We start from the raw sequence: 18,215 nt of genomic DNA, 5'->3' as shown, positions 1-18,215 counted from the left end.
AACAAACACTTTTCAAAGACCATTGATCAAAGACTACAGATTAACGGGCAAGAGTACCATTCACAGAAAGCTGGAGAATGGCTGCAATCACAGCATTGTGAGATGGGGAAAGATGTCTCTAAATCCTTTAGGTTTCTTGGCTGCCGCCTGGAAACTCGAAACTTTATTTTTTACAGGCCTGAGGTCTGGAGACTGGCTAGGTCACTCCAAGATCTTCCACATCTCGTCTTCATTGTTTTGGCTGAAGGAAGGAGGTTCTTGTGTGGGACTTTACTTTACAGTCTTTTTATGCTCTTGGAATTAAAAAGTGAAGACCTGTCAGAAACTACAAGAGGCTTTTTATCATTTCTCATCATCAGCATTTATGTAAAGATGTGTTTGTCATTTAGCCCAGAAACATAAGTAGACATAATCTCCGCAGACAGTAAACTAGATTTTTGTCTGCTTATTTGTTGTGTTGCAATTTTGGCAAACAACTATTGATGTTGGCTCTTCTCTATTCCAGACCTAGCCAGATCTGGTAACTCATTTTGTGGCACTATGCTGACCAACCCCCACATTTCTATTTGTTCACTAGTTAGGGATCAGCGTTTAAAATACAACAAATGAACATTTATTTTTTTGATACTTAGGGAAGGCCTCTGAAAATCTAGAGATTTGTTAACACATAACTTTAAAAGAAAGAGCTTTACAGTCCTGTACAATAATAGAACATCAGGATTTATCACACATTTGTATTTTGGTGCAGATGTGCACATTTTCATTAAAAAACATTTGTTCGAAAGTGTTTTTTTTTTTTTTACTTTTACAATAATTGGATTACAATAAGCAGATTATAATATGTTGAAATAAAAGTCTTAAGGTTGCTTGTCACAGTGAGAGTTTATTTAGGAAAATGCTGAACACAAGTAAAAAAACAAAAAAAAAATTCACAATATATAATCATAGCAATGAACCACATTCATCTGTCTTCAATTAATCTTTCTTACATTTTTCATTAAAGCAGGAAGAAGCACACACTTAAAAGTCTCTGAGTCTGAAGCACAAAGCCAACAGTGTGCATGTTCATCCTGTGCTATTTGTTTGGTTTCAGGTTGCAGTGTGCTTCACTTGCTGAACACACTGGCTCCAGGAGCTTTGGCAGATGTGGGCTGGTCAAGCACGGTCTCCTTTCCTGTCCTCACACCACTGAACACAGATGGAGCAACTTTGCCCGCGCGTTCTGATCACAGAACGAGACAGAGACACAAGACACGTGTCAGAAAAACACTCTCTATTTGTGGCACTTCCTCGATTCATAGTTGAGAATTTGACATTCAAATTTTTAATCAGGCACTTCTTAGTACCAGGCACCAACCCCAAAGGAATACTAATCATTCAACGTCATGTCCAAGTAAGCTGCTATTAAAACTATATCAGACTATGAGGTGTTTGGAGTGTGGACATCTAGTACACTTATATGGATGTGTATGTGTGCAATGTTCGTGAGATAGTGCTGTCGTAGGACTTTTTTTCTGTATTTACTTCTTCATAGAGTCCAATGTCAATGTTTGAAGAAGCTATAAAATGTCCCTCCACTCACTCCGACAGAAACCATTGGTGATTTATTATCAAGAAAACTACACGAAACACGGGGAACTCATCGTCGGTGTGTCCTTTAAAAGTGATACATGTTTTCGTAGGTTCAGCTCTCCCTGGTGGTCTAGTGGTTAGGATTCGGCGCTCTCACCGCCGCGGCCCGGGTTCGATTCCCGGTCAGGGAACTCGTTTTTTTTTTCCCTCTCTCTCTCTTTTAAACAATCGGACACTAATACAACACAAAGTCAACTAGTCTGTTTTTACGAGATATACATAGTCATGTTTACGGTCTATGCGCCCATGAGTTCATACTTGTTATTCCAGGAAGACATAATGCCTTTGCAGACAGCAAAGACTTTACTCACCACACTCCACCATGACCTCATAGGTCTTACTCTTAACCTCGCCCTTCAGTCCCAGTTTACTGCGGGCTCCTTTGAGGTCCTCTTCCTTCATCGGTGGGCGCTTCTTCTTTTTTACCTCGCCTGGCTACAGTAAAGAAAATAAGGGCAAATAAAACGTATGTGACTCTCTGGTAAAGCGTGGATTCATTGTGTATTCATTTGCTGTATGTGAGGTGATGTAACGTACCTGTGACATGGCTGTTAGAGTTGGTGCTCTGATCCCGCAGACAGTGTAATTGATTTGTTGGTTGTTATTCTGTTGTGTGTGTGTGTCTGTCCCCCAGACATTATATATAGTCCTGTGTCAGCCTGCAGTGAGTCAGTCAGGCCCCCCCTGCCATCGGTTCCACTGCCTGTTGTCACAGTGTATTATTAGGTGTGACGTGAAGGATAGTACAGCTGGAATGGGGTTAACGATAAGCTTACAGGCCAACAGCTGACAATTTCAAGACACAACAGGAGTGGCAGAAGGCTACACCTCCTCCTCCGGTTAACCCTGCACTCACATCCTCTTTTGAAAATGTCTCTGTAGAGCTTTGCACTTTGGACTACATTAAACTAGTGATCACCACCCAGCAGTACCGCCTTGTAGAGTCAGTTCTTGGGAATCTGCTTACTCAGTTCAATAACTTGATTTAGGCAAGAGGATGTTTCTTGTTGGGATGTCATAAAAAGCATTTTCAGCCAGTTAACCATCAAAATAAGGGCTGGACCAGTAAGAGCCGCCCAAATGTCAATCTGGACCAGTTGTGTTTTCAGTACGCATTCTCTGCCAAATCTGTTCGTATGGACCATTAGGACTTAATATCATGTTACTTTATGCACTCGATCCGGATTGTTTTAAATGCGTTTACACTTTTCTTTTTAGCCTGGAACAAGTAAGCAAACAGTTTAGGCAATATTACTCATTAGACTTGGCATCAGTGTTTAAATTCAAGGTGTGAGCTGTGGGATCATGGAAACACCGACTCATCACTGTTTTAACTCAGTGACACACAGTAAGACTCGTTACTGTTTGTATGTGATTGTTACCCACTTAGAGCAGTCAAAGCAGTTATAGGACTTTTAGCCATCATTTGGATTACCCGTTTGTGCAGATGATGATTATGATGATTATTAAGACTTTTCCCAGTGCGATGTTTAGAGCATCTCATTACGCATGTATGTTTATGCTGGCCCGTTAAATATATCCTTCACCCTTAAACAACTGGCTTGGAGCTCCATCATCAGCATTTAAAACCACAACACTTAAAATATCAAACGCAACAAATTATATGTTTTTGAGCAGAACATGGTACTTACAGTAAAAGTAATAAATAGACAAAAAGTCTTAGACAAAGAGACAAAAGGTGCCTTTTAAATTAAGCTGTTGATCCAACATGTCGTGAACTGTAAAGAGCCCCTAAGAATGGCTCCTGGTGCTTAATTACTGCATGTGTATTTGCTGAAAGCAGATCTATTTCTGGGAACACAATCATTACCGGTCGACTCTGATAAGGAAAGCGTTACCCCTAGTGGTAAACAGCAAGCAATCCCCACAATTAAAGAGATGCTGAAATCATCACCGTGTTGTAATTTTGTTGTTTAAACATGGCTTTAAAAAAACAAAACAAAACAAATGCAGATATCAATGAATATCTTTGAATCTCACTTTTATAAAATAAATACAAAGTTTAAAAGTCAAGGTATGAAAAACAGTTTTGGGATGAACATCATCCCCCTTTGTTTTTTTAACATAAATGCGTTTACACATTTTATGACGTCACACCGTGGTCCCTTTCAATCCCTGGTGGTCTAGTGGTTAGGATTCGGCGCTCTCACCGCCGCGGCCCGGGTTCGATTCCCGGTCAGGGAACACCTTTTCTCTGCCACAACAGAAAGGTAATCCACTACTTTCATTCTGTATCATACCGTTTATTTGGAAAGCATTTATATGATAACTTATTTCCATCAGATGTTGTTCATGAAGTAGATTAAGCTCTGCAAAATACTAAAGCCCTCTTTGTCCTAGTTCAGCTGACAGTTACCATGACTTCTGCACTGTCCCGTACTTTCCCCTTTTTAAAAACGCACAGTCTTTCCTTCTTTACCAACATGCCAAAAACATCAGAATGAAATCATCAGCAGCACCGTAATCATTGTAGTTTAAGTCACGCCTTTTACTTTAAACAGGACCAGCAGTCACACATATATTCAGGACATGCCAGTTTATATACACACACTAGTGTGTGTGTGTTAAATCACACACACAAGCACACCCTTTCTCTCAGCTGCCTGGTCTGCACTTACTGTTTACAGTTTAGAGGTCTATGTACGTCACATTCTTAAGATTAGAGCCTGCTGGATGGTGCTTCATGCCTGAGGGGTGTACTGCAAAGTGAGATTAGTGGTTTAGAAAACTATGTTGAGCATAAACTCAGAGTTTTGTGTCACTAATGTGACTCCATTACTGGACAGGAGCAGGTTATGTTCTGAGTTTCAGTTTAAAAATTAGCAGAAGTCTCACATTTTCACTTACAGCATGTGTTAAGCGCAATGTAGATGCTATGCTAGGGGAATGTATTTCATTTGTGCAAGTTGTTAAGCTGTATCTTAATAAACCACTGAATGAAGTTCCACATTTTTACTGGAATGTGCATGTACTAATAAGATGATACTAACACAAAGAAAGCCTGGCTGTGTTAAAACTGTCTTCGTAGTATACCCCTCTGGAGATCTCGAGCTCTGCTTAAAACAGTCAAAGAAAACAAAACCGAACCAAAACCAAAAATAAAAAGACTGCTGGTAATTTAACTCAGGCACATTGTTGGAACTACAAAACAAAAACACAACAATAACAAAGGAAAAAAACAAAACAAAAAAACCCCACACATTAGAACGGGGAAAGGCAAAAGCTGAGAAAAATGGGAAATTGTGCAAGAACCTGTTCCCATATTTACTGAAAAAACACTTTTGGGATGAGCATACTCACCTTTTTTGGCCCGAAAGTAAAACACTCAAAACTTAAAAAAAAAAAAAAAAAAAAGTACATTCAAGGACTAAAACATACAGTCAGAGCACATCAGTAAAAGAGTCAGACATGTTGCAGTCGTTTGCTTACAGAAAAAACAGTGGCTGAGCTGACATTAGAAGGATGCTGCAGTGCAGCGCTTGCAGTCTTACAGGTTCAACAGTTCAAAAGAGACTTCAGATGTCTTTGTTAAAAGAAATGGAAGATTGCTGCAAGGATTAATGTGCTCCATTCGACTAATGTAACATCACGTACAAGATATACGGTAGAGTCAATACAGTGATTCAAAACCTGACATAATGCTCCTGTTAAAGTTAAAGGGTGTGCAATTGTACACACCGTCACAGACACACGTATAACACAGGCCATGGTGGGGCATCTACATGTGACGACAACAGGACAGATGTTAACGTGGAATGAACACAAGGAATACATCTTTTTTTTTGTTTGTTTGCTCATTTTTGTTTGTTTGTTTTGGGGGGAGGAGGGTGCACTTCGGAAGGATATCAAATGTAACCCAGTACATCATATTTGGCTCTGCTGGAGCCAGTTCAGTTTTCCTATTACATTAAGGATTTAACAGTAACTTCACTCATTGTTTTTCCCAGTGTCCTGAAACACAACACTCACATCATGAGAGCCATGTTTAAAATAAACAATGATAAAAAAAACCCAAAAAAAACAAAGGAAAGAAAAAAGGTCGACTGCTAAAAAAAAAAGTTCATATAGCTGTCCTCCAGGAGCCAATGGTAAAGGAGCTTCAGATACAGTGTATTATTTTGTAATTGAAGGTCACTGATTGAAGGCAATATCACACAATCTGTAGGGGAACGGGGAAATGTACGCAGACTTTTTGATCCTAACAGTAAAGCTAGGCACGCAGGTCAGACAGGGATCCCCATGCGAAGCTTCTTCTTTTTCACCATCTTCACACCAGTGAGTCGACGGACATCGTCTTCATCAGACTCATCCATTTCGTCATCTGCAGAGAAAAGGATCTGAGGAAAACGAAGGAGAGACAGAGATATATCAAACCTCAAAGGTTAGACGAGGTTAACGGTTACATTTAAAAAACAAACAAATAAACAAACAAACAAAAACAAGAAAAAAAAAAAGATCCATGATGACTGCCATCATCATTATCATGTTGACTCCCAGGTGCACTGTTTACTCTAAAGTGCTTGATCACACAATGGGGATAAACACAGAAATATTTCTTTTTATATTTGCCCTCCAGATGTTTTAGAGCCCGTTCCCATAAAAGCACAATCATATTCCAATCTAGCCTCACAACCTCATTGCTGATGTAGCTTTTTTTGTTTTTAACCTTGCTCAAAACATACATGAAAAGAAAGTCTGTGGGGGGGGCGCAGAGTAAAGCACATAAACCTAACAAAGAAGACCTCCCACATAAAACTCGAGCTCCCAAATGAGCATAATACGAAAGCATGATAGCATAATTTTATATTGTCTAATATTCTCACTAAGAAAAAAAAAAAAAAAACAGTGGGAATGACTGTTTTATTTTACAAACTAACAAAATCTAAAGTAATAGCACAACTTAATACATGAAAAGATCACAAGCCAGCGAGGAGTCGAATTAAAGTTTCACTTAACAACTGTTTAAAAAGCCAATACATGTCTGCATCATTTCATAATCAACCCCTGCTAATTTTGTATTTTAACATGTGGAAAAGGAAACAAAAAAAAGAAAGACTTTACTGAGTACTACTGTCAATGTAACCCCAGAAAGAAAAAAGAAAAGTTACGAGCCAGCCAGGAGTCGAACCTAGAATCTTCTGATCCGTAGTCAGACGCGTTATCCATTGCGCCACTGGCCCCATGGTTCAACCACTGTGGCCCATCCCCCACAGTTGTGCCCTGGGTGCAAGGTCCACGTGTAGCAGCAACACTTTCTCGGAAAGGGAAGCTAAACTGCACTGCTGTGACCTTTCATGCTTTCAAAATCCATTTGATGTTGTTTCACAATGTAAACACATCCTAACAGAAGCTGGAGTAAACACTACTTCACAAATAAATAGGAGGGAAAAGATGACTGCGTTAAAGGGGACAAGAAACGCTAGACATTAACAGCCAATTAATTAAAACTCATTGTTGCAGCAAAGACAGCACAAATGTGATCCCCTTAAACTGATTTTTGGTTTTAGTGTCTTTATTTTCCTCTGAGTTATTGATTCTGTTACATCCATGTCAGTGGTTGAGAGCAGTGCTCTATCGTGTAAATTAGCCTTTATATGTGCAGTGTTTCAGGTCCCCTTTAAGGAGAGTTGTTGTGTTTTTCATAAAGAGGAATTTGGAGAGTGATTAAATACTGGACTTATGCTCAATATTGTGGTCACAAAATGCCCTAAAATCTCTCCACAGAAAAGGTTACAAACTCCTGAATCTTAAAAGCTAGTCATTGTAGCTTTATTTAACGAAGTTATGCTGTAATTTTACTATAGCGTTAAGTAGGTCAGAGAAAATGTATTCATAGTATGACTGTTCTCATCTTATGCAAGAATAACAATAATTGCTTCTATTATTTCAACCAAATCAAAGCAACCCAGAAAATAAAACATATACGAGCCAGCCAGGAGTCGAACCTAGAATCTTCTGATCCGTAGTCAGACGCGTTATCCATTGCGCCACTGGCCCGCAGTGGAATGCAGTGCCTCCCTACAGGAATACATGCGTTTTACTACAGCTCAGCCCATCCCCCACAGTCTATTGCTCTGCTGACTGCATGTGGTATTCAACAGCAACACACAAGAAGAAGGAAGTAACACAAAGCTTGCGTTTGTCAACGCTGCATGACTGCTACAGTGTTCAAATGCCTCAAAAGTAAGCCTGATATTGCTTTGAGATTGAACATACATACATCAAATATATACAAATCTGTAACACTGCACATGAACTTATAAACAACCACCAATTTTACAGGCCAAAAATCATTTCAGTCAAAGGATAATAATATGTGTATTGATTTCTGAGTCCTTGCTAAGATAACATGAAAATAATAATACGCATTTATACTCTGCCCTACTCTACTTGGACCAGCCGGTTGTTGACTTTGTGGCATGTTTCTAACAGCAAAGTTGCTGAGTGCCCTCTGATGAACAAACATTGCAAAGACTATTTCTCCCACGTATCCTTTACTTTACTTTTTAAATTTTAATCTAACAACTGTTTAAAATGCTACACCCTGTCTGGATCATTTCATTTTCCTAATCAACACCTGCTAAGGAAACAAGAACACTGCCCCCCCCCCCCTTCAAAAAAAAAAAAAAAAAAACTTCCAGCAAGGGACAACAGTCACTGAGTACTACTGTCAATCTAACACCAAAAGGAAAAGAAAAGCAAAAAAAAAAAGCAAAAAAAAAAAAAAAAAAAAAAAGCTACGAGCCAGCCAGGAGTCGAACCTAGAATCTTCTGATCCGTAGTCAGACGCGTTATCCATTGCGCCACTGGCCCACTGCAGAACAAAGGAGCCGCCTACACAAATACGTGTGTGTCCACAACTCTGTGGTATGGTAACAGCATGCGCATAACAGTATAAAATTCCAGAAAATCTAGGGACTATCTCATCAACTTTATTTATAAAGCACTTTAAAACAACCACAGCTGACACAAAGTGCTGTACATTGGAACTGTAAAATAAAATTACATGAGATATAAATAAAGAACAAATAAAAGAAGAGTGAAATCATTAATTAAATAACTACTTCAATTAAAAGAGAAACTAAGTCTCACTGAGGTTAAAAGCCAAGGAATAAAAGTGGGTTTTAAGACGTGATTTAAAAGTGGACAGTGAAGGGGCCTCTCTAACATGCATGGGCAAATTATTCCATAATTTTGGAGCCACAATAGAGAAGACCCTGTCCCCTCTGAGCTTCCTCCTGGATCTCGGTACCTCCAGGAGCAGCTGGTCAGCTGACCTGAGAGACCGACAGGGTATTGTGGGTATGTGGGGATGAAGACGCTCAGAGAGGTAAGGCGGGGCAAGACTGTGAAGGCATTTAAAAACAAACATAAGAATTTTAAAATTAACTCTAAAAGACACAGGCAGCCAGTGCAGAGAGGCCAGCACGGGGGTTATATGCTCTCTTTTTCGAGTTCCTGTTAGAAGTCGTGCAGCCGCATTTTGAACCAGCTGCAGACGTGAGAGCAATGACTAACTGACCCACACATAAAGTGAGTTACAGTAGTCCAGGCGGGAAGAAATAAAAGCATGGATCACTGTTTCAAGGTGCTGCCTCGAAAGAAAAGATTTTACTCTTGCCAGTCGCCTTAAATGATAAAAACTGGACTTCACCACTGCTCTGATTTGGTTGTCCAATTTAAAATCACTGTCCAACTTAAAACCAAGGTCAGTAACAACAGATTTAAAATAGACTTCCAGGGATCCTAAAACAACAGAGGAGGACTCACAGGGACCACTGGGTCCAAACACCAACACTTCTGTTTTCTTTTCATTAAAATTTAAAAAGTTTAGAGCCAACCAAGCTTTAATGTCATCTAGACATGTCAAGAGAGGTTTTATGGAGATGCCATCCTATCTGTCCTAACATTTGAAAAATGTTATTGAATGAATGATGAATGAATACTGTGTGTGTGTGTGTGGAGAAGAGATATGTAAACACTAGTTTACCAGCTATAAAGTAAACCACTAGTTAGAGGACCACAGTAGCACTGAAACATTTACTGTGTAAATGTCCTGAACAAAAAAATCATTATACACACTTTATTGTACTCTGTTGCTTCCATATATGACTTATTGTCTGGAAATATGGGGTAATGCATATAAAACGAACACTCTTCCTATTTTCAAGTTACAAAAAAGAGCTATAAGAATTATAAACCAATCAAACTATATAGAACCAACTAACATTTTGTTTATTAATCTGAATACCCAGAAATTTTATGATTTAGTTGAATATAAAATGGCACAGATAATGTATAAAGCACAAAATAACTTGCTTTGCCCCAGTACTCAAAAGCCGTTCAAAGTCAGAGAGAGTCAATATGACTTAAGGGGAACAGATTTCTTTAAAAAAAACAAGATAAGGACAAATATAAAGCAGAGATGTGTTTCTGTTAGAGGAGTTAACCTGTGGAATAGTTATGACAGTGATTTAAAAAAGGCGTAGTTCATTTTCCTTGTTTAAAAGTAGAGTATTAGAAAAAAAAAAAAAAAAATTTTATATATATATATATATATATATATATATATATATATATATATATATATATATATATATATATATATATATATATATATATATATATATATATATAAATAAATCAAGAATGAAAAGAGCAAAAAAAACAAAAAAAAAAACTCTTGATTCTTTTGCTTTGATGTAGTTACTTATCTTGTTTGTTTTGTTTTTGCTTTGTTTTATTCTTTGCTTCGAGCCCTGTGTACAGGAGCTGCATGCAAAAAGATCTTTTGTTAAAAGGGTTGGGGTAATAAGCAAATGCTTCAGCCAATACCTTTTGATTAGCCTTGTCTCATGCTTTCTTGCTTTGTGGTAATCTTTATTATGTCTTCACTGAGATATTTGAATGCTAATCAATAAAAATCAAATCAATCAAATCAAAAAATGCGATGTACCACTTTTTATTAGGTTTGAGCTCAAAAGAAGATTACTGGGTTAAAAAAAAAGAGAGACAGAGAGACACAGGTGGACTGAAGAAATGAAAATGGTATGTGTCAGTTGAATCTGTCTCCTTTAGCATTAGCTTTCCAGTTAAACTTACCTCTGACTCCGAGTCATCATGGGAAAGAGCTCTTCTGTATCGCACCTTGCCGTTCCCCCGTGAGTCCTCTTCCCTCTCTTCAAGCTTTGCTTTTGTCCTATGCTTCTTCATTAAGAAATTATCTACTACCCAGAACATTAGGGCCTACGTGACACAGAAAATACAGGTGGATGATTTTTCTACAGAACTGATTCAAGCGGTTTTTAAAAATCCACCAAAACTAGAGAAACAGCTTTTACCTTTGTGTGCATGCAATACAATGGGCACTGATGATTTTGGTAACCAATGACAATGTCTCACTGCACGTTAGTGACACAATATTATCGCAGTACTTCACTCACTTCATTCATGTAATTGTGACTTGTAACATTTTTTGATTTGTTGAGTAACATACATTGTGATTTATCACATTGTTTCAACTACAAACTAGGTCCTCAAATTAAACAATTTTTCTTCCACCCCTGCTAGACATGTAATATTGGTTTTGCAGGAGATGTAAAATTCAGACAAAAAAAGAGAAGAAAGATAAGATAAGGGCAGACTTACATTTACGAAGAACGGAACGATGAGCATAACGATGGCCAGTTCCAGGGCAGGATTGTGTATAGGCTTGAGGAGTGCCAGCTGCCACACAAACAAACACAACAAGCACAAATATAATGTTGCACTTAGTGACAGCATTAACTTTTGATGGTTAAACATGCAGCCCATAATATTATTGTACAATGACAATATTATAGTCTTAAATGGGGTCGGGACGGGTCTGTCATATTCAAGCGAAATATAAGCAAATATAAGCAAATGTGCGGCATTTAAGAAAACAAGCTGAATGGAAAACAGCTGCTGCAAATACAAAGGAAAGAAAGAGGAAAGCTGGCAAATCTGCAGACTGTATAGTATGCATAGATAGGTATCAATGAGGCATCATCCCTGTGCTGTAAATCGCGGTTACTACAATTACAGCAGTATTACCGTTAAATTAACGTGTTGCAGATAAACAACCTTTTATTTCTATTTATTTATTTATTTTAGCTGTAACCCCGTGGTTTTAGACCATTATTTCACGCACAGACTAAAATGAAAATTACTGTTACTTTAACCGGACACAAAACCACAGAACTACTAAATTTTTTTTAAATAAAAGAGGCGAAGACGCCAAAAGATGCTCTCCCACCTTGGATGTGCTCTGCTAGCTAGCACGTTAACGCTGCTGTTATTCGGTGAAATCTGGAGAAAAGGCCACATTTTTACCTCACTGCCGTAACGACACTTTACTCTGAAGGCTTTTTTTTTTCTTTCCTGACAAGAAGAACTTTTCTATCATGTATAGAAGTTGTCAACGACCGACTCTCATAGTGAGACGAGGGAAAGGCGGATCCCGCACGTAATTTGCGTAGCTTACGTAGTCACCGCATGGCCTGAGGTGCGTTCATCCCCCCCCAACACTGAGGTCTCAAATAATCAGTGCGCCACAATTGCTAAAGTACAGCACAACAAACTGTTTTGGGCATGAAAAAACTGTCTTTGGAGGCCCAGTGGTTAGGAATTAATGCTTTCAGTGCCCCTGGGTCAAGTCCAGCAGGGGAATGAATGCAATAGTTTCTCAATTAAATGCAAGCTGCACCCTGGGCCAGGAACAACTGCTGCTCACACCACACAGACTCTGAAAACATCTGCAGAGCCAACAAAGGTAGTACTGAAGAACCCAGAGTGAAGTTAAACCCGAGTGTACACTAACCCCAGTCAAACTGCCAGAGGCTGACCTTCAGCAGGTAACAAACACAGTGATGGATTACAGACTCTTTTTCTAATGCTGCAATATTAAAATCACAGTTAAGTGCTCTTTGGACAACTTGCTTGGCTGTTAGCTTTGTGCTCATACTGAAACACCCAAAGAAAGATGCTGTGTGTCCTCATCATTTGTGAGATTAATTTAATTATTAAATGGTAATTATGTAAGTGTATATCTCAATGTGAAAGTAAAACTGTTAGTAGCATAACAAAATACCTTCTCCAGGGAATACTTAAAAATATAAATCATTACTTACAAATGCTTTTGAGTAATGACTCAGAAAATGCTGTTTAAGTGTGCCTTATTGTATACACAGTGATGTAGGACCAAGGTTATTATTGTTAAATATAACTAAATAAAACCTGAAACTATATAAATATAAAAACTACACATTTGAAAAAACTAAACTAAAATATAGCACAAAATTTGTATTTGTTGGATTGGTAAAAAAAAATTAAATTAAAAGTTGCTTCATGAGGTTTAATATATTATTTACTGAGACTTGATGTCGACAACACTGAGTCAACTGCTTTCAAAAAGTGTTGTTTGTTTTTTTTAAATATCTGTACTGATTTTTGTAGATCTTACCACTGATATATGCCCTCCAAACAATAATTAATAAAGACTAAGACTGAAATTAACATGAATTAAACTAAAACATTTCCAAAAAACTAAACTGAAACTCTGGAAACTAGCTGAACCTAAACTAAATTGTAGAAATTACAAAAATATAATAACTCTCTATAACCATGCTTTACTGTATTTACACAAGTTCTCTGGGCATCATCTTTGTGTACTAAACTTCCCAAATTACTCCTAAACAAACTAGCACAACACCCACCAAAACGTTCAGGTGTAGAAAACAAGACCAGAGCAGCATGCCGAGTGAGAGGCAGGGCTGACCCGTGTAAAGTGAATTTACCTCGCATGTATAGTATGATCATGTACGAAAAACACACTCTTCTACTGACCTGCTTCCACTGGGGGATGAGGAGGACCAACATGATAAGGACTTTCTCAAACATCATGATGAGAATGTAGAGGATACACTGCCCCAGCCACGCTGTGCACTGCACTGGCTCTCCTGGGGAGACAGATGATTGTCTAAAACCATGATTATGTATTTCACATATATACACACACACACACACACACACACACACACACACACACACACACACACACACACACATATATATAGTACAAAAATATTAGATGTCACTGCTTTGGTGTTACATAATTGCCAACAGAACAAAGTAAGGCATTGAAAGGGTAGGAAATGGCACTGAAGCGCTATAATAGCAAGGGCAGCTACTGCCCTCCACTGGACATCACAGGCACTGTCCTCACCGTATTCTCCAAAACGCAGGGAGTCCCATTGCCTCCATTCTACAATAGCACTGACGGCTCTTACCCCTGCATAGATCAGCAACATGCCCAGAGAAGCATCTAACAAGAAATTAATGAGGTATCTGGAGGGAAAATGGAAAATTAATGTGAACTGAGTGTCTACAAAGTTAAATTATCTTCATTTTAAAAAGATTACTCTGATTTATCAGAGACATCCAAATACTCACAATGAGCAGGGATCCTCCTCTGTGAGGTCCGACAAATAGACATTAGCAAAGTGGATGAAGAGCATCCCAATTGCCTGTTTTGAGGTGTCCAGAAACCTGCACATACACGCTTACGTTACTTCCAAGGCACTCCAGTGGGTCTCATGCGGTTTCTTTGCATAGAAATTAATTTAGCGCTGGCTCGATTCCCTTACCAGATCTTCCAGGGTCTCCTCTCATGTTTGGGCTCCCTGAAGCGCTTCACTGTAGAGGAAAGAGAGTGCCACACAGATAGTGGGATTTTGCAAACAGAGTTGCACACATTCAAGCATTCTCTCTTGTTTTCATTAAACAAAGTTACCCAACCCTCCTCTGAGCCATCAAACCTCCAGTGAGCATTTTATTGCTTTCGTATATGAATACCGGTTTATTCTAAGACTCTTGCCGTCGTTGCCCTGATATCAGTCAATTAAGTGAACAAGCGAGAAATCAAAGAGTTTCTAATCAAGCTGACATGAAACTACTAGCTATGAGAGTTTAAGTGAAAGGGAATGGATGCTTCTTTCAAAATGTCGCAAAGGGAGAGAATCAATAAATCAGTGTTAGAAGGAAAACTGTTCATCTAGTCTGCCCAATTTAAAGATACATGAAATAAAGTGGTACAAATTAAGCTATTAGTGAACTGTTTGCTAAGCACTCCTGCTGGGTAACAAACACTAAAGCCACTGTATGTGTGCATCGGTGTGACTGTTATTCTGGGAAGCAATCTGCTTCACTCAAGTCTTTGCTTTATGGCTCCATCATGGAAAGTGGACATCAAACTACCTCACTTTTGTAAACTTAAACTAAATGTTGTTGTTGCTCTGTCCAAATATATACTGAGGGCTGCTTTTTACGGAAAACGATGAGCTCAGTTTGTGCTCCGAACGAGTGTGACTTCATAACCAACACACCCCACTTACAGCTGGGTGTGATGTGAAGGCAGACAGAGGCCTCTGCTTCCTCCTTCTGCCCAGAAAAAAAAACAAAAAAAAAACTACTCACTGCTGCGAGGCTGCTGAGCCACATAAAACTAAGGCTTCTCTCATTAGGTCACACAGCTGCCAGTTTGGTGCCAGACACTGGCTGAACCCAATCTTCTGTGCCAGCGTTTCCTTGTCTGTGTTTATGGACATTTGCCTGCCAATTTCTAATGTAAAGCTACCTTAGCCTGAGGTGTAAAAAGAAAAGTTTTACAGTCTGTCCACATGGAGAAGTAAAAGAAGATGAGCTTAATGACAACAAGCAACTAGAGACAATCTAGCGAACAGTCTCATGCTGCAGTAGGTGTCACCAAGATGACATTTAGCCATCACGAGACAAGGACAGCCAAAGAAAAAAGAAAAACTAGATATAGTGTTGCACTACAATCTATGTTGACTACATAAGACAGCATGTTTGATAAGGTTTACTACATGTTTTGTGTGTGTGTGTGTGTGTGTGTGTGTGTGTGTGTGTGTGTGTGTGTGTGTGTGTGTGTGTGTGTGTGTGTGTGTGTGAGATGCATTTATAAAACTTTTCAGGTGTGTAGCTGAGATCAAACTAAACGTCCAGTCTGAAGAGGTGAAGTGAACCATGAGTGCTCAGTAAAGGACACTAAAAGAAGGCAATCAATGGGGTTGTCCTGCCATTTCATACCCATGCCCCACATTTTAAAGTATTACATTACTGTAAGTATTATTTCAGTATTTCTAACTCCCAGTATGAGAGCTCTCTGAGTTATAAAGACATTTATACTTCGGTGCGCTCTTAACATCAGACCCATTAGGAAGGACCCTCATCATGAAATTAAATACAATGCTCATTATGAATGCAACCTTGAAACAAGATTGGTTCAGGTCTGGGTTAATGATGACTGCCACCGGTTTGTGTTGACCAGGAAGGTGCTGTTAGAAACTATGCTACTGCTGCAGACAAATGAGAGGAATGTTGTTGGACTCTGCACCATTGCACATATTATTGTCTGTGTCATGTTGCAATTGTGCGTCTGTTCTGTTTACATTGAGAGCTTATGTCAATAAAGCTAATTCTGATTGTGATTCTGAGGTCGTGAGAAGAACAGAGAATGTTTACAGATGTAGAGAAGAGGGACATGCACAGAGGCGAGTTAAAGGGTGAGACAGAGGCAGGTGATCCAGTGTGGCAACCCCTAAACAACTGAAAGAAGTAGTGTTTTGAAAACTCAGTGATACTTCAGTTTTCAAATCCTATTTAAGATGGTCTCTCTAAATAGTTTATAAAATAAATATATATATATATATATATATATATATATATATATATATATATATATATATATATATATATATATATATATATATATATATATATATATATATATATATAATAATAATAATAATAATAATAATAATAATAAGATGATTTCTACTTCTGAAATCCATATATGCTAGTTGAGACAAAGAAACCTCATTAGTAGCTGTTACTGTGAAGCACCTACAGGATATATAGAGTGACCATCACTTGAGATACAACACTTTATTTAAAAAACATATTCTGAAACTACTTAGGACAGTTTTCTATCTGCACATCACCCAATCAAAAGAAAGCAACATTTTATATCTTTCTTCTCCACTGCGATTGCTTCCTCAACTGACTGCCAAGCAGAAATGTGAAAACTACAGCAACATCCAAACAAAGTCATTTTCATTTATTTTTGCAAAGTTCAGCAGTATATGGAGTACATGCAGCATGAGAGGTCAAATGTGCCAGGAAATGCAGAGAGGAAGTATTTTTTTTTTTTTTAAATGATCAACACAGCCAAAAAAGCCCCAACAAGTGACTCTAATTGGTATGCTGTTACAGTGAAGTGAAACCCCTGCATTTAGATTTACACATATTAATGTCGTTTGTCTGGCTCTGTATAGATTTACCTCAACCCTCCCAGCTGAAATCAATATCACATTTGATTATCAGAGTGTTGCTATTGGATGATACCCGCTTACATCAGCAGCTGGTGTCAGATATCTGACACAGCAGAGCATTAGCCATACTTACACATGAGCGTGCTGAAAGCCATCACAGCGAGAAGACCTTGCAGGAAGATCCCAAAGGAGTCCATCAAGGCGCCGTTCTCGCACCCCCGGTTATTGGGATCTGGTGTCGGTGTAGAAGACACCGATGTATTGGTAAGAGACACCGCGGGCATCCCTGCTCCTCCTGGACCAGCCAGTGCCACCTCTCCGTGCTGGGACAGCATGTTGACCCCGCTTGCTGCAGCCATGGGACAGAAGATCTGGACGTGACTAATTAATAAAGTGAAGAAAAGCAGCAGCAGCCGCTCGGACCCAGTTCTGTTGCGAAGTTGCCGGTCAGCTAATCGATACGCTAAGCAGGACAGTCTTCGGTGAAAGATGGTGACATCCTCTCCATTGAAAGCTCGCACTCATTCTCCTGCTTCAGGCATCCATAGCTTCTTTGTCACTGGACAAGTGAAGCCGTCGGCGCTGGAAGTTGCAACGACGTATAGCGTGGTCCCAACTGAGCCGTGTACACAGTTTAAAACGGCAATGCAACACTAAAAAAAAAAAAAAGCTAGTTTAAAGGTACACGCACACAGTGGAGCAAACACTTCCTAGGTCGACCTGGAATCTTCTAATCTGGGAACTAACATCGGCAACAAACATAAGCCCGGCTAAACAGCAAGTGTTTAACGCGTTATACGGACATGTCAGCCACTCGGAGGTAAATTTCAATTGATGGGGAAACCGTCCACCGTCTAGCGACTGAGGTGCTGCTATCGTTATCTACCTAGCTAGCCTCGGAGCGAACTACTGAGTTCAGTTAAGCAAAAGCTTTCAGACAAAGTTATACTTCCTGTAAGGTTTAAAACGGCGCATGTACCGGCATCTCGTGACAGTCGCGCACAATACCAGCTTGTCTGTTTAAAAAGTACAGAAAAATAAATGTGAATAACTGCAGGTCACAGCTCCCGTCTCTTATCCAGCTGCTTCCCCTGCCCAGCAGTGCCCACTCATGTTGACAGACGCTGGGTCACGTGGCGCGCACGTAGCCACAAAGTGCATGCCGGGAAAGGAGGAACAAACACGAGCCGC

The 18,215-nt window shown here is 39.1% G+C and overlaps 1 protein-coding gene and 3 non-coding genes across 4 annotated transcripts; all 4 read right to left on the bottom strand.

Moving 5' to 3' along the window:
* Positions 1–863: 863 nt before the first annotated feature.
* Positions 864–18,132, bottom strand: stimate (STIM activating enhance). The gene is made up of 10 exons (XM_026168737.2): positions 17,158–18,132; positions 14,319–14,367; positions 14,125–14,220; positions 13,898–14,019; positions 13,519–13,631; positions 11,302–11,379; positions 10,756–10,899; positions 5,883–5,990; positions 1,944–2,067; positions 864–1,222 (listed from the first exon to the last, which is right to left on the bottom strand). Exons 1-10 carry the CDS (start codon positions 17,381–17,383, stop codon positions 1,107–1,109), a joined length of 1,176 nt encoding a protein of 391 aa, XP_026024522.2. The 5' UTR covers positions 17,384–18,132; the 3' UTR covers positions 864–1,106.
* Positions 6,761–6,833, bottom strand: trnar-acg (transfer RNA arginine (anticodon ACG)). Its single transcript has one exon. It is a non-coding gene; the product is annotated as a tRNA-Arg (tRNA).
* trnar-acg (transfer RNA arginine (anticodon ACG)) lies at positions 7,578–7,650 on the bottom strand. Its single transcript has one exon. It is a non-coding gene; the product is annotated as a tRNA-Arg (tRNA).
* Positions 8,394–8,466, bottom strand: trnar-acg (transfer RNA arginine (anticodon ACG)). Its single transcript has one exon. It is a non-coding gene; the product is annotated as a tRNA-Arg (tRNA).
* Positions 18,133–18,215: the final 83 nt, after the last annotated feature.

The sequence above is a fragment of the Astatotilapia calliptera genome, chromosome 5 (assembly GCF_964374335.1).
Source record: "Astatotilapia calliptera chromosome 5, fAstCal68.1, whole genome shotgun sequence".
Lineage (NCBI taxonomy): Eukaryota > Metazoa > Chordata > Actinopteri > Cichliformes > Cichlidae > Astatotilapia > Astatotilapia calliptera.
This window is presented reverse-complemented; position numbering and strand designations above follow the sequence as displayed.

Coding starts and splice junctions, on each gene's coding strand:
- stimate (XM_026168737.2), bottom strand. CDS start 17,383: ATGGCTGCAGCAAGCGGGGTCAACATGCTGTCCCAGCACGGAGAGGTG. Junction 11,380..13,518: donor TCATCCCCCAGTGGAAGCAG/GTCAGTAGAAGA, acceptor TTTGTGTGGCAG/CTGGCACTCCTCAAGCCTAT. Junction 5,991..10,755: donor ATGATGACTCGGAGTCAGAG/GTAAGTTTAACT, acceptor CGTTTTCCTCAG/ATCCTTTTCTCTGCAGATGA.